This window comes from Amborella trichopoda, chromosome 4 (assembly GCF_054954075.1).
Source record: "Amborella trichopoda isolate Santa Cruz 75 chromosome 4, AtrichopodaSantaCruz75HAP2 v2.0, whole genome shotgun sequence".
NCBI classification, from domain to species: domain Eukaryota; kingdom Viridiplantae; phylum Streptophyta; class Magnoliopsida; order Amborellales; family Amborellaceae; genus Amborella; species Amborella trichopoda.
The window spans coordinates 40,795,513-40,823,025 of NC_142339.1; the positions used below are offsets into that span (position 1 = coordinate 40,795,513).

Genomic DNA, 27,513 nt, shown 5'->3' on the forward strand with positions numbered 1-27,513 from the left:
TTTTTTAATATTAAGGTCAATAAAGTTTGCCTGGGGGGTCCATATTTTTCTCTTTTTTTTAAATGAGCTCGGCTCCCTCCTCCCTGCGATGATCCGTTTGGTCGCGGCAAACTTTGCCGTTCTTCTTCCTTGTATCCCACGCTTCAAATCCTCCCTCTCTCTAAACTTCAAATCTCTGTCTCTCATCGCTTTGACCGTTGTAGGTTTAAGAGCACCTTCGTCCTTGCAAAGCTTTTCCATACATTTTCTCCGTTCTCTCTATCTTGATCATCTCGACCAGTTTCCCTGTGTCTCTCTTTCTTGGGTCGTTTTCTTTCTCGACCTTTTCGTTTGGGCTCGTCTTCGTACCCTTTATTGGTTTTCTCTCTCTTGGGTCATGGAGAGACCCAGCTCCCCTTCTTTCTCTGTGCTCCACTACCTTAAGGGCACCTATGTTGCATTCGCTTTCTGTTCAGCTCTTATTCTTGGAGCCCTGAAAGGTACTTTTCACCCTCTTTCTTTCTAGTTTGATTTTCTTTATTTTTTCTAAGTCTTTTCTGCTTGGGTTTTACCATTAACAGGGATTGTTGTTGGTCCAATTGCTTGCTTGATTCTCATTACTGGAAATGTTGGAGTGATTTTGGGGTTGTTTCCTGCACATGTTACATGGACAGTCGGTGCTATCATCAAGTATTCTCCAGTAAACCCTTGGTTTTCTCTTTGTGTTTTCTTCTTCCACTAGCTCTGCTATTTCCAAATGAGACATCCGTTGTGGGTGTGATCCTTTGGAGAAAGACTTTCTCAGCTGCCACTATATTCTGTCGTTTTTTTTATCCTCTCTCTTCTTCTTTATTAGCTCGAATTATGGACTTGAAACCCATATTGGCTTTGATCTTTGAAGAGTTTTAAAGCTATCACTTATCTTCTCTTTTGTTTTCTTGATTATCGGCTCGTATTGAAGTCTTTAAACCCCTATTAGGTTTTAGCTTTTGAAGAGAGTTTGGTATCCTTGTTTGTTGCAGGACTAAACGGTTTGTTTTGGATCTTAAATTAGTCCTGCTTTTCTCGATCCCATTTTTATTCGGTTTTTGGTTAGTTGTTGGCATCACTGGAAGTGTGTTGGTTGGATTCGGATATGGATTTTTCACCCCATGGGTGTCGACTTTTGAGGCTTTTCGACAGGATGGAGAATTCACAAAGTTCTCGCACTGTGTAGTGGTAAACATTTTCTTCATTTCTTATGAGTTATTATTTTGAAATACTCATTTTTCCTATGTAATAAACTGTTCCTATTTTTGCTACATAAGTAATGTGTGTAGTCATGTGTGTATATATGTATAATTTTATGTATGTATGAATCGTGTATCAATGCATTCATGTCTGAATGTATATGCACGTAACTATGTATGTATGCATATATATCTGTATGGTGTGCATTTAGTTGGAGAGTTAGGTAGATGTAAGTGATAGTTGTAGCTGATTTTGTATTGGATCAGGATGGAACATGGGATACAATCAAGGGCAGTTGCGTGGTTGTTCGGGATTTTGCAGATATCTGCTACCACTCATATCCTTTGTACTTGAAGGAGACAAGTGAGAGAACTACTTCAGATGAACCTCAGACTATCAGGTTTGATGTGAACACTACATTTCACAATTCAATGTTTTCTTTGTGGCTGTGTTATCTTTCTCCACATTTTACATTTAGACTATCTATCACATCTGATTTAAACAACAGTTTTAACACTAAAGTTCAGAATATTGGAAACTCTAATACCACAGTTTTCAATTTTGATTATATGAAATTCCAACATATTCATTGCCTTAAAGAAGCATTATGTGTCAAGCTGTATTTATAGTTGTTATGATCTAAAATCTTGGGATTTTTAGCGAAGATATCGGGTTCTTTCCTTTGATGATTTAAACATTGGGTTTTCTTTATTTTCCTTTCCTCTTGATAATAAATAATGAAAACTCTATTTCCTTGAAAATGGATGTTCTTCTAAACTTGTTGTGTGGACTTTTACAGGTTGATGGAGGTTCCTAAATGCATCATCATAGGGCTAATGGGTCTCATAGTGGAGATTCCCCTCTTCACAATTATTGCTGTGACAAAGAGTCCATTCATGCTCTTTAAGGGTTGGCAGCGACTCTTACATGATTTAGTGAGCCGAGAGGGTCCATTCCTAGAAACTGCTTGTGTGCCCATTGCTGGCCTGGCAATCCTTCTATGGCCTCTAGTTGTGCTTGGAAGCATCCTCCTATCTATTTTCTCAAGCTTCTTTATTGGCTTGTATGGAGCAGTAGTCGTTTATCAGGTCAATATCAGTTTAATTCTTCGAACAACCCATTTTTTATTCCTTTGTGCTTCAAAGTGATTTTAACACACATTCTAAAAAGCCACACTTTGACATTTTGTGCAGGAAAGATCTTTTAGGAGGGGTCTTGCTTATGTAATTGCCATGGTTGCTGAATTCGATGAGTACACAAATGATTTGCTTTATTTAAGAGAAGGGTCTCCACTTCCTAAGTAATCATTCTTTTGATTATTTCCCCTCAGTCTGTTATCAACTTTTATTTCAGTGGTTTCTTTCAAGCTTATTCAGATAACCAGAGCTCTATTTCTTTTATTCTTTGTCTGTTGTGTTATTTACGGCAGTCTTCTCATTGGTCACAGCCAGGCCTGGGTACAGAAAGAAGATAGAGCCTCAGAACAAAGACTTCTCTAATGGAATTGACCATGTTTCAGCCACCCAGCATCTTCGAAACAATACATCTAACACTTCAGAGGCCCCTGGGATGCTTGTTCCAAATTTAGCTCACACGAGATCTGTTAGAGAGGCAATACAGGAAGTAAAAATGGTGCAGGTATCACACAAATTTTTGCCAATAGAATTTCCCTGTTGTTCCTTGCTTCTTACACTCACTTTAGTTCAAAATTCTTGATACTTGTTTGCGTACAACTTCAATATATATTCATAAATGAAAATTATCATTCCATACATGGATTTGGACGAAAATGTTCCTAAGCAACTACTACTACGACAGAGTTAATTATACTGCAACTTAAGTTTATATTTTAAGCATTTTGTTGACTATTTGATTAATCAGTTTAAGGCATGTAATCCACTAGAAGCCTTTGAGAACACCAGGTGCAATCTTTTGGTCTCAACTCACTTTTGAGAAATTACATAAAGCGGAATACTTTAAGGTCGTTCTTGCTATGAAAGAATATATAGGTGCAAGTCTCATGTCAATGAAAACTTCTGTTGTATAAAAGAATAAGTAACTATGTAAATATTTATATGTTGTTGTGAATGAATGATGAAAATTAGCAGTATATTGAGTAATTGAAATAAGATAAAAAGGAAAGATAAATGCAGTGTTGATTGTTGAATATGGATGATCCATCCGTATCATGTGCTTGTATTTCGATGACGGTTCCCGTTTAGCATGCCTAACTAGCCTTGCCTTTATAAGCAGCATCTATGCATGGGGGTTATTCTGGTAATTTGGTGCCAAACCATTCTCAAAATTAGGTCCAAGCAATCATGGCTTTTTGTCTGTTTCTAAACATTTTTGAGATATAATTTTATTAGCATGTTCCTACACAATTTTGGACACAAAGGAGTAGTGCTGGACCTAGTTGGGTATTTCTTAATTTACTAAGGACCCAGTTACTAATTTTAATCGACACTTATGCTGGCGCAACCAACGGGTAATCACATTTGCTTGCATGAAATTTTCTTCCCCTGTTCTGTAAAATCCATATGCTTAGATTATTTGGTTACTTCCAAACACAAAAGGCATGGACACTGAAACATAATGCCAGAACAAGGACATGGGAGTTTTATGCAAGAGGACAGATGGATGCTTTAAGTTTGACATTGGCTACTCATATCTGATCTCCAGCATTCAGCACTTCCTTACTGAATGGGTAAACAGTTTTCCTACATAAACCTGAAGGAAAACACTTTGATGGAAAGCTCCAAGCTCTACTGAATGTATTTGGAGCTAGACAAGGACCACTATTTCAAGAGTGAATTTTCAAGGCAAAGTTGCATTTGATTAGCCCCACTTTTGTTGCCAAAATCATGGAGTACCTTCACAGCTTTAGTGAGGAGCTAGCTGTAAAATGGTCATCTTTGAGACTACTTGAATTATAGTTGACAATCAATAAAGCGGGTTAAAGATTTGGCATTGACTAAATATTATGGACTTCCCATAGGGGTTTGCTGACTGTTTTATGAGGAGTTTGGATGGTAGCATACTTTAATCAAAAGATTTAGCTGTTCTCTGCAGACAACCAGGTAGAAGGAATCAATTTCAGTGTTAACTAGATATGGAAGTCACTGGAGAAGCCATCCCATTAAAGAGAACAAGCAGCGCTGAAAGTGGTGTCCAGTTCTCTAAGAGAGAGAGTGAGAGAGAGGGCCCAGAGAGTCAAGAGAGTAGTGGCAGCAGCTGCAGCGGGCACTCCCATTTTTGTTTTGATAGGAATGGTAAAGCATATAGGAGAGAGAGTCAAGAAGGAATTTTCACAAATTGAACTTGGTATTTGATGGGTGTTACCATTTACAAGTAGATGAATTGAACCACTAGACGGCAGATATCATCTCCAAGCTCTATGTTGTGTGGTTAGAAGTGTTTCTAGTTCTTAGGCATTGTTGCCATGTATTGGAATTTCCTTAAAAAATGTGCAACAATGGCTCTTTACCTTAGCTTGGCTAAAACTTTTAAGAGTCAGTTTTTTAGTCCAATTTTCTGAAATATGCAAGCATAATCATCATTTTCCCAAAGAACTATACCATAGAATTCCGATCATATTCTAATGACTGTGGTGATTTTTTTCAAGTGTTGACATATGACAAGAATGAAAATCTCAATGAATATAACTAGGGAAAAAAAAAAACACAAACACATCTCTAAAGAAAAGAACACAACTGAAGTTTCTCTTTAGCTCCTCTGCAAAGCTTAGACATCCTTCTCAGTAATCGCATGCACCTTCAGTCCCCCTTTTTCTTTTGTTGAGTTTATGTTTTGGTCTATGAGAACAGGTATGGGAAGAGATAATGAGATCCTATGAAGCAAATGGGAAACAACTTGTGGATGCCAATGTAATAACAACTGCCGACCTTGCAGAGTATGGCAGGGCCACAAAACTCAAAAGCAATTCCATTAGCAACAGCAGTGGAGGACAAGCGAGCATCATAGGCCATGGCTTGCCATCTTATTCTTGCCTCAATGCCCTCCTTAGATCCATAAAAATGGGTTCAGAAGGGTGGGTACTAAGCAATGGGGTCGAACTGACCCATGCTAATCGCCCACAGGACCGGCTCATGGACTGGTTCTTCCACCCTTTGTTGGTGTTGAAGGAGCAAATCAAGGCCATTAAGATGGTTGAAGGGGAAGTTAGGTTCTTGGAGAAGTTCACTCTCTTTTCGGGTGATGAGCAAGGAATGGAGGCTTGGAACAATGGATCGGTTGTCCCTCAAGATGCTCTTAGGAATGCCCAGATTCAAGCCATCAGCAGGAGGTATTCATGCATGGAGAAGCATTGAATCTATCTCTCTCTCTCTCTCTCTCACACACACACACACATATGCACACACCAATAAATGGCATGCACAGAGAAGCATTGAATCTCTCTGTCGCTCTCTCTCTCACACACAGGCACGCACACACACAGACACACGCATATGCACACACCAATAAATGGCATGCATAGAGAAACGTTGAATCTCTCTCTCTCACACACACACAACACGCAAGATAAATGACATGCATATAACTTCCTGATAAATCTATGTATATTATGATCCATATGATCATAGCAACAATATGGTGTTAAGTGTAACTATCCTCCCACTGATGGGTTGGATGGCATTAGAGGAGACTGACTCCCACTAAACATGCCATTAATTTACTTAAGGGGAAATTATAAGAAATATTCCTTTTTTTTCGGGTTATTAGAAAAAAAATCCCACATCTTCCAAACCTCTCTCATGCCCCTTTCTTCATTATTTGGGATTTTGTGATCAAAATATCCTTCACGGAAGTAATAGATCCACAAAAGTCATCATGGTTAAGTCAAAAATGTCTTGGTCTTAGATAATTTATGGGGGCATTTTTAGATCTTCACGCTTTTGAAAGCATCACGGTACTAACACAACCGTGATGCCGCTTAGGGGATCTTTACGGTTCTAGGTGAACCATAGGGCCGTATTTCATATCATCTTAACCATGATGCCTCTTATGTGGGGGGCATGTTTGAAATCAATCATATCATCCTTTTATGGAAGCGTTTTTTAAATCAAGACCTTAACGATTCTAAGAGAACCCCGTGGTTCACATAGAAAGCAGCACGGTAACGCCATAACCGCGATGCATGTTATGCTTCACGGTTCTAACTCAACCGTGATTCTTAAGTGCAAGCATCACGGTACTAGCACAACCTTGATACTTTATCTCGGCCCAAATACTACCGTGATGGTTTCAGCTTATTTATTCCATCACGGTTCAAGTAGAACCGTGATGGTAGAATGGTGGCAAAGCCATCACAGTTCTCTTACAACCGTGATGGTTAAAAAGTTTGTCCCCACCATCTATGATCTTCATGGTTCTAAGTTAACACTGATGACCTTCATGGACCTTACACTACCGTGAAGGGTATTTTGGTCACAAAATTGCAAACAATGATGAAAAGGGGTATAAATGAGGTTTTAGAAGATTTGGGTTTTTTTTTTTGAATAACCTAAAAAAAATGATATTTTTGATAATTTCCCTCACTTAAGTTGTCACTCTCTATCATCATCCATACTTGATCAGATGGGTCATTATATATTTTTGAGAATTTATAAAAAGTATCCTTTTCCTAAAATTATCATATTAAATTAAGGGTGTGGTTTCCATAAAGTTGCAACCTTAAACAATCCATTTAAGGCGCACCTTCAAATTTTATCATAACATATAATTTTGATGTAAAATATTTTTAAGATTATCTCAAAATCTATTTTCAAATCTAATTATAAAATTTTAAACTCCAAAAATGATTAAAATCAAGTAGATTTATAAACATATCAAAATCTTGAAATGGACGGTCTAGATAATGTGTTATAAGATGCATCATTTCTGAGACTCAAAATCCTTTTTTTTTTATAGTCATACATCTCGATGTTGAGATGATCAATTATAGGGATTTTCAAAATTAAAAGAACCTTTACCGATGGATTTTTGAGGTGCATCCGTAGTTCTACATTTCAAGGTTGCAACCTTATATAAACTTTTCCCTTAAATTAAATTAATGTATACTCTCTCTCTCTACCTGTGCGTGTGCATGCGCACGCGTGTACAAGTTTTATGCCAGGCACCTAGATACCACTGGTTTGTGGCCTTTTTAAGGAAAATGTTGTGAATCTGACAGAAACTTTTCTTGGAACTATTTGTTGGTCTGTTTTTTGGAAAATGTTTTGAATCTTAACCGAAATTATTGTTGAAACTGTGTTAGGCTACAAGGAATGACAAGGATCATATCAAAGTTTCCCACATATAGAAGGCGATACCAACAGGTTGTTAAGTCTTTGACAGTATATTGCCTGCAAAATGAAGGCATGTACGATTCCATATCATCGAGATCCACGGCTTCCATTGAAATAGTTTGATTGTAAACTTGTGCATGTATGTGGAAAAGATTTGAAACAGGAAAATTGTGCCAGCATACCCTTGCTCGTCACTGATGCTTCCTAAATGCTTCAGATCACTAGTTTTTTGGTGGTTTTTGAATGTACAGAAATGTAACATATGTATGTAGAATGGTCCTGCCTCATGCTGCATGACCAGTGCATTGTAAAATTCGTTGAAAATACGAAAAATGGATATCCTTCTGCAATTGTTTTTGTTGGCTATGGCAAGGAAACGTCATCACAAGCCATCAATTGTCTGTATGATGTGTGATTTGCATGACCTATTCTGTTCCATGCAATTCACTCTTGGTTCAAATATTAGAGTCTTATAATCAGAGAAGTTTAAGAATCGATATCTGATCTATTGCTTGAGAATTTTCAGGATAGAATCCAAAGAAGTATTTTTAACTGCTTACAGGACCAAGAATTGTAGCAAAGTCGCTGTTCTTCTGTTATAACTTGTTTGTAAACATTAAAACTAGCAAATCACTGTTCTTTTGTTGGTAGGCGAATAGCTGCTGCCCAGATTCAACGTGGTGTTCTGCCCATCCAAGTCTGGCTAGGGACAAACACATGTATGAAACAGGCAATGGACTGCCGAACTTACATATTTCAGGGCACTTATATATTTCAGTAGCATGTAAGGAATAAATTCCCTGTTGGATTAGTTTTGGCTGCATAATGAAACATTTATCTTCTACTCAAGAAAGGAAGAGAAAGTAGGAAAGCATACTGCTGCATTTGGGGGAAGCTCAAAATTAACTATTTTTCACCAAAACCTTGGGAATGTCACACCACCATTTGCAAATGACTTTTACAAAGGGGCAGGTATTGAAACACCATTGCTAACACGTGCACACACAAATATTCTTCTCAATTAACTTGAGTAAAGTTCAAATTAATATCTACTGTTGAGAAACGTGATATATATTATGCAAAATCTGTACAGCTTCTCAACAAGAGAGTAACAGAGAAAAACAAGCCAGGTAGTCCCCTTCCATTGCCTTTGAAATATTATTGACATGTCAATTATCATGTTACAAATGTAGCACTCAATTATATAAGAAGGCAGTGTTTCCAATAGTGGGGCAAAAGCATTCTCATACTTTCAACCTCTGTTATGCTTCCAAATATGTTGAGAATTTGGCCCCATTTGGGGGGCATGAAATTTTTAGCAATAGCACCATTTTTATGAACCCATTTACGAATGATAGGCATCCCAACTAGCCCTCCCACCACGCATGGGTCAGCCTCACTTTAACCCCAATTATTCTCAAAAAGCCACTGGAATGTGTGAGTTAGACTAAAAAAGAAAACTAACAACTGTTTTTCCTCTATTCCTTGAAAAAGGGGACTTCTTTGATAAACCTAACTTCCTAAAACTCCAGTTTTTCTAGATTTGTCAAAAAGTAAGCAGGCCTATTCCTCTGATGCCCAAATGCAGCCTTAGTTTCCACTCATCACTGATTGGAAGAAAATATGGATCCCATTGGTAAGTACTTGCATGGTCAGTACATTGGATCCAATTGGTATGTACTTAGCAATGGTGTGTCAGCAGTCCAATTGGTGGAGAATCACTTTCAAACTAGACCTTCAATAATGTATGAGACCCAAGTCTCTGAGCCATGGGAATATCTCCGAAAGGCCTTCGTTTAAGCCCCTGGGATTATAACCCAACTCTGCTTTAGCCTTCTCACAAGAATATGCCCACTGATGTTGAAGGACTCGCACAGTCTGCAAAACAAAATAAATTAATCAGCAAGTTAAACCAATAAACTAAATCAAAATTTTTAGTATGTACAACTCATTATATCCAATAGTAGTAAGTTCAAAGAAAAGAGAAATTATAGGAGTTACCATAGGAAAACATATTAAAAGAAAGAGATACAAAATTTTAAGGGGCAAGTATGTACAGGATAACTAATTAGAGGAAGCTTTCCAGTAACATGACCCCAAAACACAGATAACCATCCGTAAACTTCTATCACCCACAAAGGAATATGAAACATAGGCCTTGATGTTCCCGTGATAACAGATGCAATGTCAAAGACATGTCCAAAGGATGAATTTTCTCCTGTCAATAAGTACCGTTCACCTATTCTACCTTTCTGCATTGCTGCCACATGTCCATTTACGACATCCTCAACATGGCTAAAGGAGAACCTCTCATTTTTCTTGCCTATATAACCCGGCAACCGGTTGCTAAAACGCTCAATAATCTGACATAAAAAAGAAAAAGTAAATATGTTAGGTATTTGGGTTCACATTCTATGATCAATAGACAACATCATTCTCCATTTACTTGGAACTTGAGTCAGTATGACCTCCCAAAACAAGAAAGGACAACATTTTCTTTCAGTAAAAAAAATGATAACTTTTGAAATTCTAATTTTTTGTAACAGGCAATATTGTTGTTAATAGCATGCGAATTGCTATGACTAAAAAAAGCAAGAAAATACAAAAAATTGCAAAAAATATAGAACACCTAATCAAAAGATTGTAAAAGAAAGCATTGGGAATGGTAATCATATAACAGACGTAGGCAATTTTGAATTCCATACATGAGTTTGCCATTTAGTACAAGGAGAGAAATACCAATCATTAGTAGCTACACCCTGAGAAACAGCTACATCACATGCTTCAGAATGTATAATTATACTATGCTTGTCATATATAATATTGCCCTGTGACAGTTCAGCCTTTCACTGGTCCCCCTCCTATGGGTCCTAGGGCTTTTAGGTTTCTCTCAATTTGGAAGAAAGTACCCTCCTTGATGATGATAATTCAGGAATCTTGAGGGGAAAAAAAGAGTAGTAGGGAGATCCCATGTTTCGTTTTTTCCAAGCTACAATGCCTAAGGGTGGACCTTCAAGGAACAAATACGTCTCTGGGGTGGGAAGTGGAAGGATTCAGGAGATTAGAGATAGGCTAGAGGCTATCCATGATCAGCTTACTTTTACCCCTAGGAAACTACTACCCAAAGAGGAAGAGAAAGAGCTCAACTTTCAGCTCAAGGAGTGGCTCAGCAAAGGACTTTGGAGACAAAAATCATGGAAAATGTGGCTAAAAGATGGATATGCAAACACTAATTTTTTCCATATATCTACTCTCGTAAGAAGAAGACAAGAACGTGTCTCAAGGATTAGAGATGAACAGAGAAATATATTAGAGTATGACGGGCCCCGAATATCCAAAATTCTCTCATAGCTTTGTATGATGATTTTTTGCCCAATGCGAGGATTAAAGATGCTCAATGTGGCCACCTTATGAGAGACGCAACTTCAAAGGAAGTTAAAGATACCATTTGGAGTGTGAATGGCAAGAGTGCACCCAGTTCAGATGGGTTCAATGCTCAATTTTTCAAACTTAGTTGCAGGATCACTTCTGATGATCTTTTTTGGCCATTTTTTATATTTTCAAGGGTAAGTTTTTCAAGGAGATCAATTCTACCTTCATTAGCCTTATTCCAAAGGTCAATCCTCCAATTCGAACAAACGATTATCAGCACATTGAAATGTGTAATGTGCCATATAAGACCATAAGCAAAATTATAATCAAGAAGCTGAAATTCAGTATAGATGACCTCATAAAGCTCAGCCAAGCTGTGCTTTCCTTAAAGGCCAGTTGATTTCAAATAATGTCCTTATGGCAAATGAAACTTTTCTCCATGTGCAGTCTAAAATCCAAGTGCCCCAAGATGTACATTCAGCTTGACCTGCAGTGCTTATGACCAGGTGAACAGGGATTTCCTTTTGGTAGATTGGTTTCCTTGGGGTTCCCTGATGTTACTTTGCATTGGGTTTGTTGGTCTATTTCTGCATCGCCATTTCCATCCTTCACAATAGTTAACCTCATGGCTTCTTTAAGGCTTCAAAAGGACTTCGGCAAGGTGATCCTTATCCCGTCATTTGATTTTTGTTTGTTATGAGTTATCTGAGTAGCCTCATGGATGATGCAGTTAAGTGAGAAAAGCTGCTAGAGCCTTTTCCATTTGGTTGTGACTTCGGAGTCGACCACTTGTTGTATATGGATGATGCCCTTCTTTTCTGTGAGGGGTCACCTTCTGCAAAAATGTTAGCCTCTTGTTGACCAAATTCTGCAATGCATCAGGGCAATCCATTAATTTCTCATCAAGTAAGACCACCATTTTTGGGATAAGGCATGCTAGTAAGTCCAGTATCATGTTTATGTTGAATTTTGGAGTTGTTCTACATTCCAGATATCTAGGCTTACCTCTTTTCCATGGATGTCTAAGAACTTCACAATCCCATGATTTAGTGTGAAAGATTTTCAGTAAAATTCGCACTTGGCAAACTTTGTGCCTTTCCTTCACAAGCCAATTGCAAAACAGGTATTACGTGCTTCTTCGATGTACTAGGTGCTTTCCATTATAATTCCTTTTAAGATTCTAAATTCTATTGAGAGATAACAAAAGGAATTTTCCATGGGTATGTAGCACTGATTCCCGTGGATTACATTTAATTTCCTTTAATTTCTTTTCATCTTCTCCTAATTATTAATTTTGGGCTATTCTTTTCTCTCGCCTTGCTCTCAGGTGTTCCCACCATACCGAAACACCTTTCTTCAATTTAGTGGCAATAATTTTAACCTTTTTATTCTCTGGCACATCCTTGTAATCAAAGACCCTCTCTACTATATTTAACGAGTCCATAAAGTCGCCAAGCTGCAACTTTCCTTCAAAATCAAGAATATCTACTTTTAGATCTATGGACTTTGAGTGCCACCTAGCTCTGATCACATTCCTCTTCGCTCTACTCATCTCGCAGAACACGACCGTGAAAAGGGTTGTAATCAACATCACCTTGGATGGACAAAACTTCATCTCGCGCACGATCAATGCCTACAAGCCATCTTGTAAGTTCTTGAACTTGTCGACTCAGATCCTCTATCTTCTAATCTCGCTCATCACGAGGTAGATTCGTATGAAGACTCCTGCCTTGAACTCTTCTTGTTGCCTGAGGTTCACCAAAATCACAAACCCTAGGTAGAGAACCAACAAAACCTAGCTGAAACCAGCAAGTTGTAGCTGATTTGACAAAGCTTAGCTTAAAATCAGCCATCCCTAGACTTGGTTGTGGATTCCCAACTTTGTTGTTGAAGAAAACCTCGGCTTTGATACTAATCAACGCAGGAAAAAAGAGAAAAGAGGCTAAATCAGTTCAATAACTATCAAAACAGGTTAGATTTGAGTGGATATACCTTCCCTTGTATAAAGAAGTGACTCCAAAACCCTAGATAGGGTTTGTTGTTACTGTTCACAGCTTGCTTTATTGTTCACATCCAAAAGTGTTAGAAACACTAACAGTTAACGGTTTCCACAAAAAAAAAAAGTGTTAGAAACCCTAACTTTCATTACATTATAATAAAAAAAAAGACCAAAACTACCCCCATTTAAGTTAGAACGTTATACAAATCTCCCATAAGTCCCTTCACTTAAATTTTCTTTCGTAATGACACTTCTAACCTTGATAAAACAAGTAATACCATAAGTAATATAACCATTTTTCTAAACATCTCCTAAAATAATATATTAATAAAAAAAAACCTTAAAATCCCTAAAAAACTTAAAAACCCAAAAAAAAATAACCCTAGAAAATTCTAAAAATATATCCTTCATAAGAAATATTTAAAAATAAGCGGCATCTTGTCTTGCGTCATAAAATCATTCTATAACATTTCAAATAAGTCAATTCAAGAGAGTCCTCTTGAAATTTAAGACATGAAAGCAATAGAAAATGAAATGAAAAAGATAATAATGAAAAAAAAAAAAAAATTCACTCCATAGTCCATATTGCTATGGAGACAGAAAACTGAATGAATATGTCAATGGGGTTTTCCTTGAGTGAGATGCTAATTGCCACATTTAATAATCAAAAGCATGCTTAAATTCATATTGATATGGAGAAAGAAAACTACCAAGCTGGCTACAATATTCCCTGTGGTCAGCTTTCCACGACCATATATGACGCCCGGATACAGCAGAACAATTGGCACTCCTTCTGATGCTGCCTGAAGTGCAATTTTATCAGCAATAACTTTAGACTTCTCATATTCTGTACAAAAATAGTTCTCCGGATGCCTCTGTGACATGATATAATCAAATGCATAAGCAATTTATTTACTCAATCCTCACTAAAAAGTCCATTAATAGCTTCATCCAAAAAAAGATAGAAACAACAAAAGAAACAACGATCTACTTTTTTGTATGGATAGTATCTGCTCTAGTCAATTGATAAAGGAAAGAGGCCCTGTGTATTTAAGGAATACCTGGGTCTCATCAGCAACAAATCCATCGGTGGGGCCAAGGGCAAAGAAAGACGAGGTGTAGATTATCTTTTGCAGCGTATCTATTTCCTTGTAAGCTTGCAACACATTTTGTAAGCCTCCTATATTAACCTGCAACCATATGCAATACACGTCAAATAAACTGTTTGCAACCATATTACATATCTCACATTAACGAGACATTAAGAAAAAAAAAAGAACAACTCCATAATAACTCTCTAGAATATGTCACAGTAACTAATAAGGAGAAAATCCAAAACTGACAAGGTGACAAACAACATGTACATGGTGCCCTCCATAAAAGTGTATTAGAGGTACCACCCTAGAACCCCTATGCATGTATTGTCCTTCAAAAAAGGAATCTTTTCCTCTTTATGATGGGATAAAAGATAGCTGACTCCGCTGACGAATACATCACAAGGAAAGTAATAACCGTGGCCAACTGACCCTAGTAATTGCGGTTTAAAAGATGTAATTTTCCTCCACAAAAGAAGACAGCCAAAATAGCACAACAGAAATGGTCAAAATTCCTTAAAGCATACATTATACTCGATGAACACTTCAGTGAACGACAAATCTTCCATGTATCAATATTCCCCCAAACTAAACAGGTATGCTCCGGCACTCGTTATTTGCCAAGGAAAAGGATGCCCCTCAATTTCGTTGCCTTGAGGACTTCAAGCTGATAGGGGTACAATCATGTGAATGTGGGAATAGTACTTGATTGCAGCCTCCTAGAGAAACACTAGTGCATTAATGTTTTCACACCCAATGAAACAGAGTTTCTTTCAATCTCAATGATCACATGGAAGTACTTAACAAATGTGTAGATGAGAAAAAATACTAAATGGAACCCAAGGAAGTTCTCACCCATCCTATCACTAGGCATAGCTCAACCCCTTGCTTCTGCAAATTGGTATAAACATGGCCTCATATTTCTTTTGCCCATGACAGTAGAAGAGCCAAAAGATACTAGAAATCTATAGCAAGTTCGAATAAGCTTGCAATTTAAGTCACAGGGACTAAATTACCCCCCAAAAGAAAAGTCAACAGGGACTAGATATTAACGCATCAGCTTGATTGATTATGAGCTGATAATTGCAACAGTACTTGTCAAGTTCAGATCCCATTTTTGACCTAGTCCCCAAATTTAAAACAAAATAACAAGAACAAAACAATGACAATGTGGATTTATACAAAAAGGCTCGTACTCAATATGCTCAAATATTTTATATAGGTGGATAATTGAGTAACATTGGATGGCTATAAAAAATTAAAATAACAACATTCCAAGTACTATTGCTCTCTAAAATTGTCAAATAAAAAAGAAATGGTATATGGATCCAAGATAATAATTGAAACGAACAGAACAGAAAAGATACAGTTAAAATCCACCAACTAAGACTCGCTATTAAGGTGGATCATCCACAGGTTAGAAGAGGAATCTTTGACATAAATGAGGGTGGAGGTTATAGTTACATTCATAGGATTAGGATATCTAAAATAAAACTAGCTTTGAGAAAGATGAAGATAGGAACACTTTAGGACCAGATGGCATCCCAATAGACGTTTGGAAATGCATGGGGGAGAGATTGGCATATGCTGGCTTATTAAGTTGTTCAACAAGATATTTAGAATAGAGAAAATGTCATACCAATAGAAAAAAAGTATTGTGGTACCTATTTACAAGAACAAAAGAGACATACAAAATCGTAAGAACTTTCGAGAGATTAAAGTTATGAGCCACACTATGAAGCTGTGGGACAGAGCGGTTGAGCGACGACTAAGACGTGAAACGAGTGTATCAGAAAATTAGATCAATTTTATGCCAGGAAGGTCCACTATCAAAGTCATTTTCCTACTTTGACAACTGATTGAGAAGTTTAGGGCAAAAGGAAAAGGCCTTCACATGGTATTTATTGATCTAGAGAAAGCATATGATAGGCTATATTAACATAGTAAAAGATATATATGATGGAGCACTAAGTAGTGTGTGGACAACTAACGGTGATAAGGGAGTTTTTAGTAACAATGAACCGGCATCAAGGGTCACAGTTGAGCCTATCTCTCTCTATTTTATTTATGGATGAGTTAACCAGACGCCTACAAGATGAAGTACCATGGTTTATGTTATTCGTAGATGACATAGTTTTGATCGATGAGACTAAAAGCAGCATCGACGTCAAGTTAGAACATAAGAGGGATACTCTAGATTAGCCGGACTAAAACAGAATATATAAAATGCAAATTTAGCAATAAGAGGAGTAGAAATGAGGAAGTAGTTAAGATCGATGATCAAGAAGTACGTAAAAGAGATTATTTCAGATATTTAGAGTCAATAACTTAAGAGAATTGAGAGATTGAGGAAGATGTTGCACATAGAGTTAGAGCTAAGTGGGTGAACCGGAGATGTGCATTCAGAGTTTTATGTGATCGTCGTACACCATTGAGATTGAAAGGAAATTTCAATAGAACGGCTCAAAGACCAGCCATGCATTATAAGGCAAAATGTTAGGTGACCAAGCATCATATATTTAGGATGAACGTAGTTGTGATGGATGAGCGACAAGACAAGAAATGATAGAATTCAGAATAAATATATACGAAGTAATGTACGTGTAGCTTCAATTGGCGATAAGATGAGCGAAAATAAACTTGGGTAGCTGGGCATGTGCAGCGTAGACTTAGTACAATACCAATTATGAGGTGTGATTTGGCTCAAATAGAATGCTCTAAAAGGGCAAGGGGAAGGCCAAAAATGATATGTATAGAAGTAGTGAGAAAAGATATGGGTACTATCTTAGTGAGGCAGAGGAATATGATTCATAGCTTACCGCAATTAATTGGGATACGGCTTGGAAAATGATGATGATGATCCCCAGGCTGGAAGAGAAACCACAAAAAAGCCACACAAACGCATGTTCTTACAAAATCATTCAGTAAATTTAATGGAATCACTTTTGACTCCAAAGGCATCAACTCAAACTCGAAAATTCATTAGAAATCAGAGTCCTCGTCTTTATACTGGTACGTGATCCCACCCAAATCAAGAACACAGCGTTATACCCTGTAGAATTAATGGTGAAAAGGGAACAAAGGCCGAATAACACTGTCGTCTAATTTCCAAATCCCAAGAGAGCCAACAAATCAAATTCAACAATACCTCTTTTAGGCCTAAGATGAAGAGACTTGCAGAACCAAGATTTCTCAAAGTTATCCACAAAATTTGCATCAAGCCATGAATTTAGAAGAAGATGACATCACAGGGTTCTATTCGATTTCTTATTGGCAAGCACAAAAGTAGCAGAGTCCATGAACTCAGAAGAACAAGAAAATGGGTGGGTAAGCTTACAGTGACAAATTTGGAAGGGTCAGGAAGCCATGGCTCCACAAGCGCAGCGGTGTGAAAGATGATTTCGCAACCAGAGCAGGCTTCGAGGAGAGAGGGGAGGTGTGTTATGTCGCCGTAGGCCATTTCTAGAGAGGGAGAGGGGGAGGGTAAGGAATGGGTATCACTGCTTGGCCTCACAAATGCTCTGACTGTGTGGCCCTCCTTGAGAAGGGCCTCACAGAGCCTGCCGCCCATGTAGCCTGAGGCTCCTGTCACCAACACCTTCATTCCTCTGCAAATTAAGCTTGTTCAATGATATCCTAGAGAGAGAAAACGCGGCCGCTCATGGAAAGTCGCACACACTGTTTCTCTCCCCTAATTTGGTGGAGCGAAGATATACAGTCTCTCTCCTTCACTCTGCCGGCCAAGGAGGGGGAGAGATTTCGAATAAAAAACGGAGCGCCTATATTGAGCTCGCGCGATATCATTTTGTGGACATACTCCCTTGGGGAAAATACCGGGTTGGAAGAATTTTTTACATAAAACTTTTCGGATCATTTATAAAATAATTTTTTAATAGAATAAATTTAAATTTTTAGATTTTCGACACTTACATCTTACCCACCAAGATGTCCTGGTTTAACGTTAGGATGTGTTTTTTGCCTAATTATTTTTTGTTTATAGGGTAGCATGCTATCTATTCACTCCCTCAAGTCAAACTCAACAAGGGAGTATTTCTAAAAAGGGGTCCTCTCGTTTAAGCAGGGTCCCGAAATGGGGTAGAAATGGTCTTAATTGTAATTTACGTACAAAATGGCCGCTCTTAGGATTCAAACTCGCTAGCGTTATTCGGGCTTTTGACCATCAAACCAAGTGACTAACCCTTAAATATGAGAGAGTATTTCTATGACCCCAAAATTATGGGGAAATATCTTCAACTAGCAACTAATGTCAATAAAAAAAGAGAGATTATATTTTATTAGACCATTTGCCTATGTCACATTAAATATAAAACTCAACCGCTTTGAATGTGTCACAAAGTTCAGTGAGTTTTATTTTGGAATTTATACCCATTCAATATAAGTGGTTTTATTGTATTCCTTTTTTTTGGAAAAAATAAAATTTCAAATCACTCCATGAGCTTGGAGGGAGGATAAGTATTGAAGGACTCAAAATCCAATTTGTTTTTTGAAATAAATTTTAAGAGGATCCCAAAATTACGAGGTGGGTTAGGAGACTGTGTCGCGGAGCCCAGTCACTGTGCCCATCATTGAGGGGTCCCTGGGTACTTTTGTGCCTTGAAATAATAAAAAGGACAAAAAAATCTCTTATATTTGTCAAGGGTGCCATTTATATCTCAGTTTTAAAGAAGAATAAGAGGTGGACCATGTCACTGTGTTAGTACAGAAACATGACCAGATTGCATTTTTGCTATTGCCCCTGCAGGGGAAAATATCAATAAAATGGTCAAACCATGCTTTTTCAATTGTTTTGTGAAAAATGCCCGAATAACCTTCCTCAAAATTTTGTTATGTGAATTATTCAAGTCAAATGAATTAAATACCCTATTTGTTCCATATGCCAAATCTGTAACATGTTCTTTCTATTATAAAATCTTGTTCCAGGTTTGAAACCCAAAATAAATAAGATATTTATATCTTTTGGCTTGATTAATTGGAGTGTCTCCAAATTAACAAAATGTTCTCACTTGTTATTGGTTCAAACCTAAAACAATATTTTCTAATAAAAACAAGTCAATAAGAAAAACTATTCTTGATTTGGAACTCATAATAAATAGCGGTATTTAAGTTATTGGCTCAAATGACTTAAGTGGGTAAAATTACTTGAATTCTCTTACTTGTTCAAGCTTACAAACCTAAAAGAATGGCCATTTGGATATTTTTTTAATATAAGTTCTTGATGAGGTACAATCATAAAAATAATTTTAAATGTGACAACTTTTAGTAAAATCATTCATTTGATCCCCTTATTGATTTTTTTAAAGTGATTTAACTATTTGAATGTTGTTCTCCAGAATATTAATAATAGACCATATAAAATTTAAATAACAGATTTTATTTTATTATTTAAAATTTTTAAGAGAATAGTGTTTCTGAGATAATTTTTTAGGTACGAATTTATATAAGGTTACAATCTTATTTGTACAAGTAAGATTATAGTAATCTACACTGTTTATTTTATTCAAATAGATTTAACTCAATGTTAAAAGACAAGTTACCTTTTGACATTGTTTTGAAATTGACATTGTTTTGAAATAACATACAGTGCACTAAACTAAATGGTATTGAATATGGCAACTTACTTCTTACTTGCAACCCTATACGAACGTTTACATACGGATATCTAAGCTGTGAGATAAGGGCTTTGGATATCCCTACCTATATGTGGTCGAAATGGAGGGTCGGATGTTATTGCGAGGCATCGGCCCCCTAACCACCGTTGCCCCAGGCCTACTCCTCTATCTCGTTTTTCACAGGAAATGTAAGGACCTGCTCACAACAAATATTATCGCAAATGACTACAGGACTGGAAGATTCACTGTAAATTTTGGGGCAAAATGATAGGGAACTGGTGCCAAATCATAGTACTTCTAAACAACGAAAGGCCCGTCAGTCGTCTCGTTTTCCTAAAGAAAAGATTAGGATCTGCTTTCATCGGTACAAGAAGAAGATGAGGGACCTTCCAGAAAAAGAAATTTGCGGACAAGAAATAGGGTATACTTAATCCGAGTCTCTTGAAACAGAAGCACTTGTCTCAGTTGAAACATTTACTTTAGGAAGATGATCTTAGAAAACTTCAGTGTGTTCCAGAAAGAGCTATGACTTGCCTAATCAGCCCATATAACTTGCACACAAAATGACAAAACAACTCGATTTCTCACTAGACGAGCAAATGCTCAGAGAGAGGGAGAGAGAGAGGGAGGGGGAGAGAGAGAGAGAGAGGCTTGAGAACATGAACGCACAAATCATCAAACAGAACCACAGAAGGGGACCTTTACTTCAATATAGAACCCTTTATTCATATCACAGTTACAATCTTGACCGTCTGATACACTTGATGGGATTAAACATAGCATGCCTATGCCTCAAAGGCGACAAACCCAAAGCCCCGTGCTTTATATCCCAATTCTCAATATTCTTGGGCACACATACATCAAAGAGGATTTTACCAAGAACACCATGGGCACTAATGTTTGGGCCCTCGTGCACGTGGACGTCATATTCCTTGCTCTCATCTTTCATAGGCCCATCCACTTTGCCTATGTCCAACTCTACAGAGCTTGGCAAGTAGAAGTGGTCACTAGGACTCACTGCAACCCTCCTTAGACTTTGGTTTGAGCATTTCGCTGCTTTTCGTAAACTGCACACTGATTCTGATATGGCATCGTGAGAACCGTTGCCACTTAAGGACAATACATCTTTCTGTAGTTTAAGCATTCTTTGAGAGAAAACAAGTGATGATTTCTCAAGCAGTTCTTTGACAGCAGCCCTGTACTCCTCTGGATGGTGCCTGTAGTGACCTGTAAGGATTTTGAAAATTGGGACATGATTAAGAATGATAAATATGAAAAAAAGGCAGTTTTTGTGTAGGACTAGGGAAAGAGGAAAGAAACCGAGGAATGGATTTTATCCTTCCCTTTCACGGTTCAATGTCCATAGAAAATGTAATGGAATCCACAGCATAATTAATACGACCCCAAAGAATTTCAATCCATTTTCTCTGACGAAGTAATATGTATCATTAAAATATCGTAGTGAACCACCCAATATCAGATACATGCCTCTTCAGGTCAAGGAGATCAGTTTGAGTGCAAATTTCTAGTTCAAGAACACCACGACATTATCAATATTTTGTTCAAATAACCATGATGATATGGATATCACATTATCATTTTTCTTTAATTGCAATCTGTACATATGAACAGGGAATAAATTTTCAAAAATACCTGCTTCATCAATAGGTATTTTGTGTTACACAGGGATCCTTATAAAATTAATAACTGAGGTTAAGTAGGAGGAGGTATTATGTCCCTTTGGTTCTCAGCTTAGTGGTAGGCATATTTGGTTCGAGTGAGGGAGGTTAAGGGTCAAAGCTTCACCCAAAAAGTCCAAATAAGCTAACCTACCCCTTTTTAAGGATTAAAAGGCTACATAGCATGAGTTAAAATTACTCCATTAATTCCAATGGCCCAAGCCATGCTACTGCCACTCAACCTAAAACTCCTTGGTTGTCTGAAAATTTGATCTCAACAACCAAACTTCAAACCCAAATACTATTGTTGTATTTCTACAAGTATGTCCTCTACGATAATGGCCACTTATAGCCTATAAAATCATACATGTAAACAAGGATAGAAGTACATTCCATAGGGGCTCCTTTGTAAAATATGCATGACCACTTAAATAGATGTATTTACGTAGGAAGCAATCATCATCATTAAAGAATTTTCCTAATTAATTGGGATATTTTCCTAATTAATTGGGGTCTACACGAATCCTAGTTCGCCATTCCGCTCTATTGAGGGTCATACCCTCAATGAGGCCATACGTCCCAATACATCGTGTCACTTACGGGGGAATGCCCTAGCATAAGCAGATGTCTTATATTCTAGATTCATGAGAACTTTTGGCAAAGTTTTATGCTGGTTGCCTACCTAACACAACCACCCCTTTTACCTAAGGGCTTGGGACGGGTTAAGGGAAAGTTTAAGGTCATCACCCTTCTTAGTCGGGTTAAGGGTTCAGGGAAAGTTGAGGAAGAATCAAGGTAAAAATTAGATAAGTCATATACCACTACCCTACAACATTACAGAGACCGTACTCATAGTTTTGGCAAGTAAAGATCCCCAGATATTCTATCAAGACAAACTAACTAATCAAGTAGATGGTTAGCTGATTCTAGTGGGGGATGACCATGATTAATCTCCATTTTGTGGCATCAGGAACAAGGCTGCACATCCCTTTGGAGTACTGTATATCATGCACCACCAGGTTATGGCATGCTGTCCCATCACCAAAAACCACCACCAAGAGAAAACTACCTCTTTTCCTTTCTTTTCTTAGTGCATACTCTCCTTACCCAGTGATTGCTCTCCTACTCATTCAGTTTTAGCTCCAATGAGCGACGCGTCTCATACACCTATTTTCCATGATCTGTTGTTTTACACTATTTGCAGATGGCATAATCAATACTAATTGCTTCTAATATTCCTAGAACTACGGAAACATAATTAATTTCATGGCAACAACATCTATCATTTCAATCAATGATTTAAAACTTGGACTCAGCTTGGGACTCACAAAGGTCCCGATCCTGAGCTAGGCGAGTTGAGTTGGCCCATTCTTTTTGGATAGAAAGGCCTGGGAAGTGAAGATTCAGGCGAGTCCTGTAATATTTCCGTGGGACACGTGGCAAGTTGACTCAGGCGAGTCCCATGTCAAACCGCCAGGTTTTAAGACACTGATATTAACAACATTAAAATGCGAAGCTATCAGCAAGTTCCCATCTACCCTGTCAACTAATATCACCGTTTGTGTTGTGATAAAAAGTACACTGACTTGGACATTTTGTCATTTGGCTGCTCAATTGATGATCAAATAAATACATACCTACGTGAGGTGAACTTTTCCAGGACAGTAGTTTAACATCCCCGCCAAGCTCTTGTAAGCGCTGAGCGAAGTTGCAAATTGTTTGATAGGGAGCAAGATCGTCCTCTTCTGAGGATACAATGAGGATGGGACCCGTTGCCTGCATAGGAGTCAAAAAATAAATGTAGAGGAATCAGAAATATTAAAGACTATTGTGAAGTCCCATAAAAAATGGTCAACTGAGTATCAAGTTTTTCAACAAGGAACTCACTACTGATGAGTACAAGGTACGCCAATAATCAGCACGATCGGCTTCAAATTTGCTTAGGAAGAAAGCATCCAAGCTAGAGGCAATGGCCCTGGCAGCCCATGAAAATACCCTTGGTGGATTTGTCATTTTGAGAACAGTCGGATGAACAACAAACTTAGTACCTGTTTCGCTAATAAAATCTACAGGGGAATCATATATCTGTCCAGAAATACAGTGCTGAACAAGCTGGATGGCATCCTTCACAAAGAAAGATAAAAGCATGATAAGCAGAATTCAGGTTTTGATACAAATAATAACAGGGAGATGACAGAAATTGCAGCGTCTCTTGAACCATGAATTCAGTGGTAATGAAATTGTATGCATCTAACAATAGACATATCACCATATATAACAAATATATTCAGCAATTTATTAGTTATGCATTTAACTCGCATTTTGTAATCTCTTCAACAAAATCCCTGTTTCAATCCATTTCATGAGTATACCATGACAAAGGGGGGACTAAACAATCAATCCATAAGCTCTGTACATTGAGGGCTTGTTGCCTCTACTTTCCAAAGACATCATTTCAACATTGTGAATTACAAAAGTTACACGAATTGAAAGCATGAGTGCGATCAAGTTTCCTCGTAAAATCTCTATTTTTTAGCATCTAGTAAATGCTCAGGATAGATATAAAATAATTCACAATAGAACTCAGCTTACCGGATCGATCTGTCCATCACATACTCTATTAATTATCTGAAAAATAAAAATTCAGAGTCATCGCAACGCAGAGTCCCATCAACTGTGAAAAGATATTGTAAAACTTTAATAATGTCACAAAAGATGGCAAAGTTTACCTGAAGGACCTTGTACATGCAAGCTTTTGGTCCACCAGAAAAGGTAGCAAATACTATGGGGCACTGTCTATTCTTGACCTCCTGTGTTCATATCACAGAAATATCATGCTATTAAACTTGGATTTCATTAAATCTGCATACTGATAGGCTTCCCATAATATCTTCAATATGTTAATTGGTTTTTGGAAAATCTCTTATACATCGGTACCAGAATGAATGTTAAAAAAGAAAATTACCTTAATAAGTTCATCAAGGATAACAACTGCCAGGGATGTAGCATTTTCAGGGATAAATCTGCTCATAGAAGCAACATCAGTATTCCATATAATAATATATAGAGTCAATAATAGAATGAAAGATTGCAATTATCCACTTGAATTGCTCAGGACAAGTGTTCGCAAACTCAAAAGGAGTTTTTGCAACTCAACCATGTAAACTCAACTCATGGGGTCCATAGTTTTATTATTATAACTCTGTTTGGCTGAGCTTTTAAGTTTTAAAATAAGTGAACGCAAATAGTAACAAGAGGCCTTGGGTTTGTGGCAGCATGTGCTTCCCTATCTGGACATGGTCTAATTTTGATTCCTGATGGTGGCAGAATAGGTGTTCTCCGATATTGAAAAACTCACTGAGTTTTCTCCATATTTGTAAAACAGTTGAGTCGAATTTCACTATGATCAAGTCAAGGACCTAGATCAAGATTTTAATACTGCTTCTGATCTTTCCTAGAAATAAATATTTGGGATTCAAAACTTCGGATTTTTGCTCAATGCATAATAGGCTTGATTTGTTAGGTCCCACACCTCTTTGTTGAATGATCATGTGATTGTATACTATGAGACCATTTACTATTGTTATAAGGAGGTCACAATCATTCCAAGCCATTACATGTCAAATTTTATGGCTTGGGGTGTGTCACGAAATTCGAGAATTGTTTTTTGAACTTTGAGTCCAATCAATGACACACTTACAACCACCCGATTTGATCTCCTTATACTAAAAGTAAATAGTCTCTTTGTATACTTCTCCATAGATTGTGTGATTCTCCTTTTTTTTTTTTTGAAAAGAGATCATTGGAAGAAGTTACCTACTATGTTTCAACTCCACCGGATCTTTAGTGTGCAAAATAAATTTTGTAGTTGATTTTGAACTTTAGGAATTGCATAACTGTTTCAGGAAATTGCATAACTGTTTCAAATTTTTAAAATTACTCATGATACTTGTTATTGAATTTTCTCATGACTTTGAAAAGGAAGAATAAAAAAAAAAACAGGTTTTTGCAAAAACTTTAATTTTAAACATGTGGGAAATTGGTTTGCATTATAACAAAGTTACAAAAAGTTTACATGTCTTAAACTGATAGGAGATAGCTCTAATGATTGATGAAGAAATAATGTCACTTTTTCCAATGATATTTGAGCTGTGATGTTAGAGCCAACTAGCCATATTGAACTTAAATATATGTGAATTATAGTTGCTTCCTCGATCTCATTAGGTACTGTTACCCCATATCCCTCGGATGAGGGTTTCCAACAAAATTACTAGGGGTGAGATTTCGCTTATTTTTCATGACAATCAGACTGCCATCATTTGTAGCTTTTTATCCTCAACATTCACTTTAAAGGCCACTCTCTAAACAACATTCCTTGGGCCATGGGAGATACATCTTTTCCTTGGTGCCTAGAGGATAATTGTGACAAAGTACACTTCTCGAGAACCAAAGAATTTATTTTTAGAATTATATCCTCACCAACCCCGTCTCTTCTCTTAAATCCTTTTTCACAAAGAAGATGAGTCAATTTTCTTCATCTTCCCAATAGTTTTGGTTTCTTCGAACACCATTTTAGGCTTTTTTTTTTTTGGGTGAGAAGCTGCTACATTTTAGACTCTCTCTCTCTCTCTCTCTCTCTCTCTCTCTCTCTCTCTCTCTCTCTCTCTCTCTCTCTCTCTCTCTCTCTCCACAACGAAAACCCTTGGTATTCATTTTACAATCCTTCTAAGTCTACTTTACTTTGGGAAAATTTTAATAAAGACTACACTTCACGAGAATGGACACAGAATCCAGTTTATCAAGAGAAATAGTAGCACCAACAAAGACCAGAAAAAAGAATAAACTACATGAATTACAGACCAAATAAGAAAGAAACAAAATGTCTGACTAGCTGACTGAATGTTCCACAATAATTTCATGGGAAAACATGTACTTTTGGCGTTGTAGAGCAAAAGAGACACGAATTGAACTCATATATCCTATATTTCAGTTTAAATCTAGCTTATACTCCACTAGGAAATCAAACCCACCTCACATAAAAGGAAATAAAATCAGAAGTGATTGTTAATAAGATAGATTATCTTCACTCCTATATCCTATATTTCAGTTTAAATCTAGCTTGTACTCCACTAAGAAATCAAACCCACCTCATGTAACAGGGGGTAAAAACAGTAGTGATTGGTAAAAAGATATATCATCTCCAAGAAAGAAATATAAAAACTCAAAATAGAAAGAGAACTGAAAAAAGAAACCCGGAGTAGAGAAAGAAAGTGATTACACGTTGAAGAAGTTCGAGTGGCAGATCAGAGAATTCCACCCAAGTGATCCATACAATTCGACATAGGGCTTCACATGCTTCTCTTTACTCGACATCCAAGCAAATACCACAACAATTCCACGGAATTCCCCTTCCTTTCTTCCCCAATAACATCGGCCATTTCCCCACATCTTAAAAGGGAATTTCGTCCACAATTCACAGAGAATTTAATCCACAATTCCTAAAACCGAGACCCAGTTTGAAATCAGAAATCCAGTCGCAGTCTTTGCGGACATCAATCAAAAGACCAATAATCTCGGTCTGTCCTGAAATCAATCAAAACCCAATAATCTATCTGTGTGATGACAGCAGATGCGTGTTTCGAGAAAAGGAGATAGAAAGCCCCGATGAAATCCAGAATTAGAGAGAGGACAGGATTCAATATTTTATTGGTCATAAAAATAGGATTAATATTTAGCTACTCTTCGCCGCATATTTTATCTATATGTATTGGGATTATCACGAGCAAAGAGTGGAGAGTTCACCTAGTCCTTCCTCCATGCACAATTACTGTTTTGCCCCTGTTTTATCGATGGATATTTTGAGAAAGGGTGTGGCTTGCACAAGTTTGCCACTTTAATCTTTGATATTAATGACAACGGGTAAGGGGCTTCCATCCACTGACTTAAACCCCCACATAAAAAAAAAAAAAAAGTGCACCTCCATGCTTTGTGTGGCGTGATGTAATTTTGGTATCCAAAATCCTTAGAGTGGTGCGAGAATTTATTTTTATCTATAATTATAAAGTCAAAAAATTGTTCAAATCAAACAAGGGCGGTTCAGATAATGTGTTGTAAAATGTATTATTTTTAATATTTTAAATATCTTTTTTTCTCCATATCCATACATCTCGATATCAAGATGATGAATCATATGTTTTTCCAACATTAAAATAACGAAGGATT

At 37.2% G+C, this 27,513-nt stretch overlaps 3 protein-coding genes across 6 annotated transcripts; 1 reads left to right on the top strand and 2 right to left on the bottom strand.

Annotated features, from left to right (window-relative positions):
- Positions 1-21: 21 nt before the first annotated feature.
- On the top strand, positions 22-7,867 carry LOC18425070 (putative membrane protein At3g27390). Of its 2 annotated transcripts, none has more exons than XM_006829658.4 (9): positions 22-479; positions 561-669; positions 1,002-1,197; positions 1,476-1,609; positions 2,009-2,297; positions 2,403-2,509; positions 2,661-2,847; positions 5,037-5,515; positions 7,487-7,867. In XM_006829658.4, exons 1-9 carry the CDS (start codon positions 89-91, stop codon positions 7,638-7,640), a joined length of 2,046 nt encoding a protein of 681 aa, XP_006829721.3. In that variant the 5' UTR covers positions 22-88; the 3' UTR covers positions 7,641-7,867. The 2 variants fall into 2 exon arrangements, with proteins under 2 accessions (XP_006829721.3, XP_088721377.1); XM_088865251.1 differs by having other exon boundaries at positions 54-479; positions 1,076-1,197.
- Positions 7,868-8,572: 705 nt separating this feature from the next.
- On the bottom strand, positions 8,573-17,832 carry FLDH (NAD(P)-binding Rossmann-fold superfamily protein). 3 transcript variants are annotated; one of them, XM_006829657.4, is made up of 5 exons: positions 17,320-17,832; positions 13,950-14,078; positions 13,599-13,763; positions 9,575-9,880; positions 8,573-9,395 (listed from the first exon to the last, which is right to left on the bottom strand). In XM_006829657.4, the coding sequence occupies exons 1-5, from the start codon at positions 17,584-17,586 to the stop codon at positions 9,255-9,257; spliced, it is 1,008 nt and encodes a 335-aa protein (XP_006829720.2). In that variant the 5' UTR covers positions 17,587-17,832; the 3' UTR covers positions 8,573-9,254. The 3 variants fall into 3 exon arrangements, with proteins under 3 accessions (XP_006829720.2, XP_088721378.1, XP_088721379.1); XM_088865252.1 differs by having other exon boundaries at positions 9,766-9,880; positions 17,320-17,830; XM_088865253.1 differs by lacking the exon at positions 9,575-9,880 and having other exon boundaries at positions 17,320-17,830.
- A 2,480-nt stretch (positions 17,833-20,312) lies between these two features.
- On the bottom strand, positions 20,313-27,247 carry LOC18425068 (peptidase, S9A/B/C family, catalytic domain protein (Protein of unknown function DUF829, transmembrane 53)). Its single transcript, XM_006829656.4, has 7 exons — positions 26,570-27,247; positions 24,257-24,314; positions 24,021-24,101; positions 23,884-23,919; positions 23,179-23,415; positions 22,929-23,067; positions 20,313-20,839 (listed from the first exon to the last, which is right to left on the bottom strand). The coding sequence occupies exons 1-7, from the start codon at positions 26,737-26,739 to the stop codon at positions 20,349-20,351; spliced, it is 1,212 nt and encodes a 403-aa protein (XP_006829719.2). The 5' UTR covers positions 26,740-27,247; the 3' UTR covers positions 20,313-20,348.
- Positions 27,248-27,513: the final 266 nt, after the last annotated feature.

Excerpts from the sequence above, each read along its gene's own strand:
- LOC18425068 (XM_006829656.4), bottom strand. The coding sequence starts at position 26,739 with ATGTGGGGAAATGGCCGATGTTATTGGGGAAGAAAGGAAGGGGAATTC. Across the intron at positions 24,102-24,256 it reads TCCTTGATGAACTTATTAAG|GAGGTCAAGAATAGACAGTG; the intron begins GTAATTTTCTTT and ends ATATGAACACAG. Across the intron at positions 23,068-23,178 it reads GTACCTTGTACTCATCAGTA|GCAACGGGTCCCATCCTCAT; the intron begins GTGAGTTCCTTG and ends ACTCCTATGCAG.
- FLDH (XM_006829657.4), bottom strand. The coding sequence starts at position 17,586 with ATGAAGGTGTTGGTGACAGGAGCCTCAGGCTACATGGGCGGCAGGCTC. Across the intron at positions 13,764-13,949 it reads TTGTTGCTGATGAGACCCAG|AGGCATCCGGAGAACTATTT; the intron begins GTATTCCTTAAA and ends ATCATGTCACAG. Across the intron at positions 9,396-9,574 it reads TTCCTCTAATTAGTTATCCT|ACTGTGCGAGTCCTTCAACA; the intron begins GTACATACTTGC and ends TTTGTTTTGCAG.
- LOC18425070 (XM_006829658.4), top strand. The coding sequence starts at position 89 with ATGATCCGTTTGGTCGCGGCAAACTTTGCCGTTCTTCTTCCTTGTATC. Across the intron at positions 2,298-2,402 it reads GAGCAGTAGTCGTTTATCAG|GAAAGATCTTTTAGGAGGGG; the intron begins GTCAATATCAGT and ends CATTTTGTGCAG. Across the intron at positions 5,516-7,486 it reads ATTCAAGCCATCAGCAGGAG|GCTACAAGGAATGACAAGGA; the intron begins GTATTCATGCAT and ends AAACTGTGTTAG.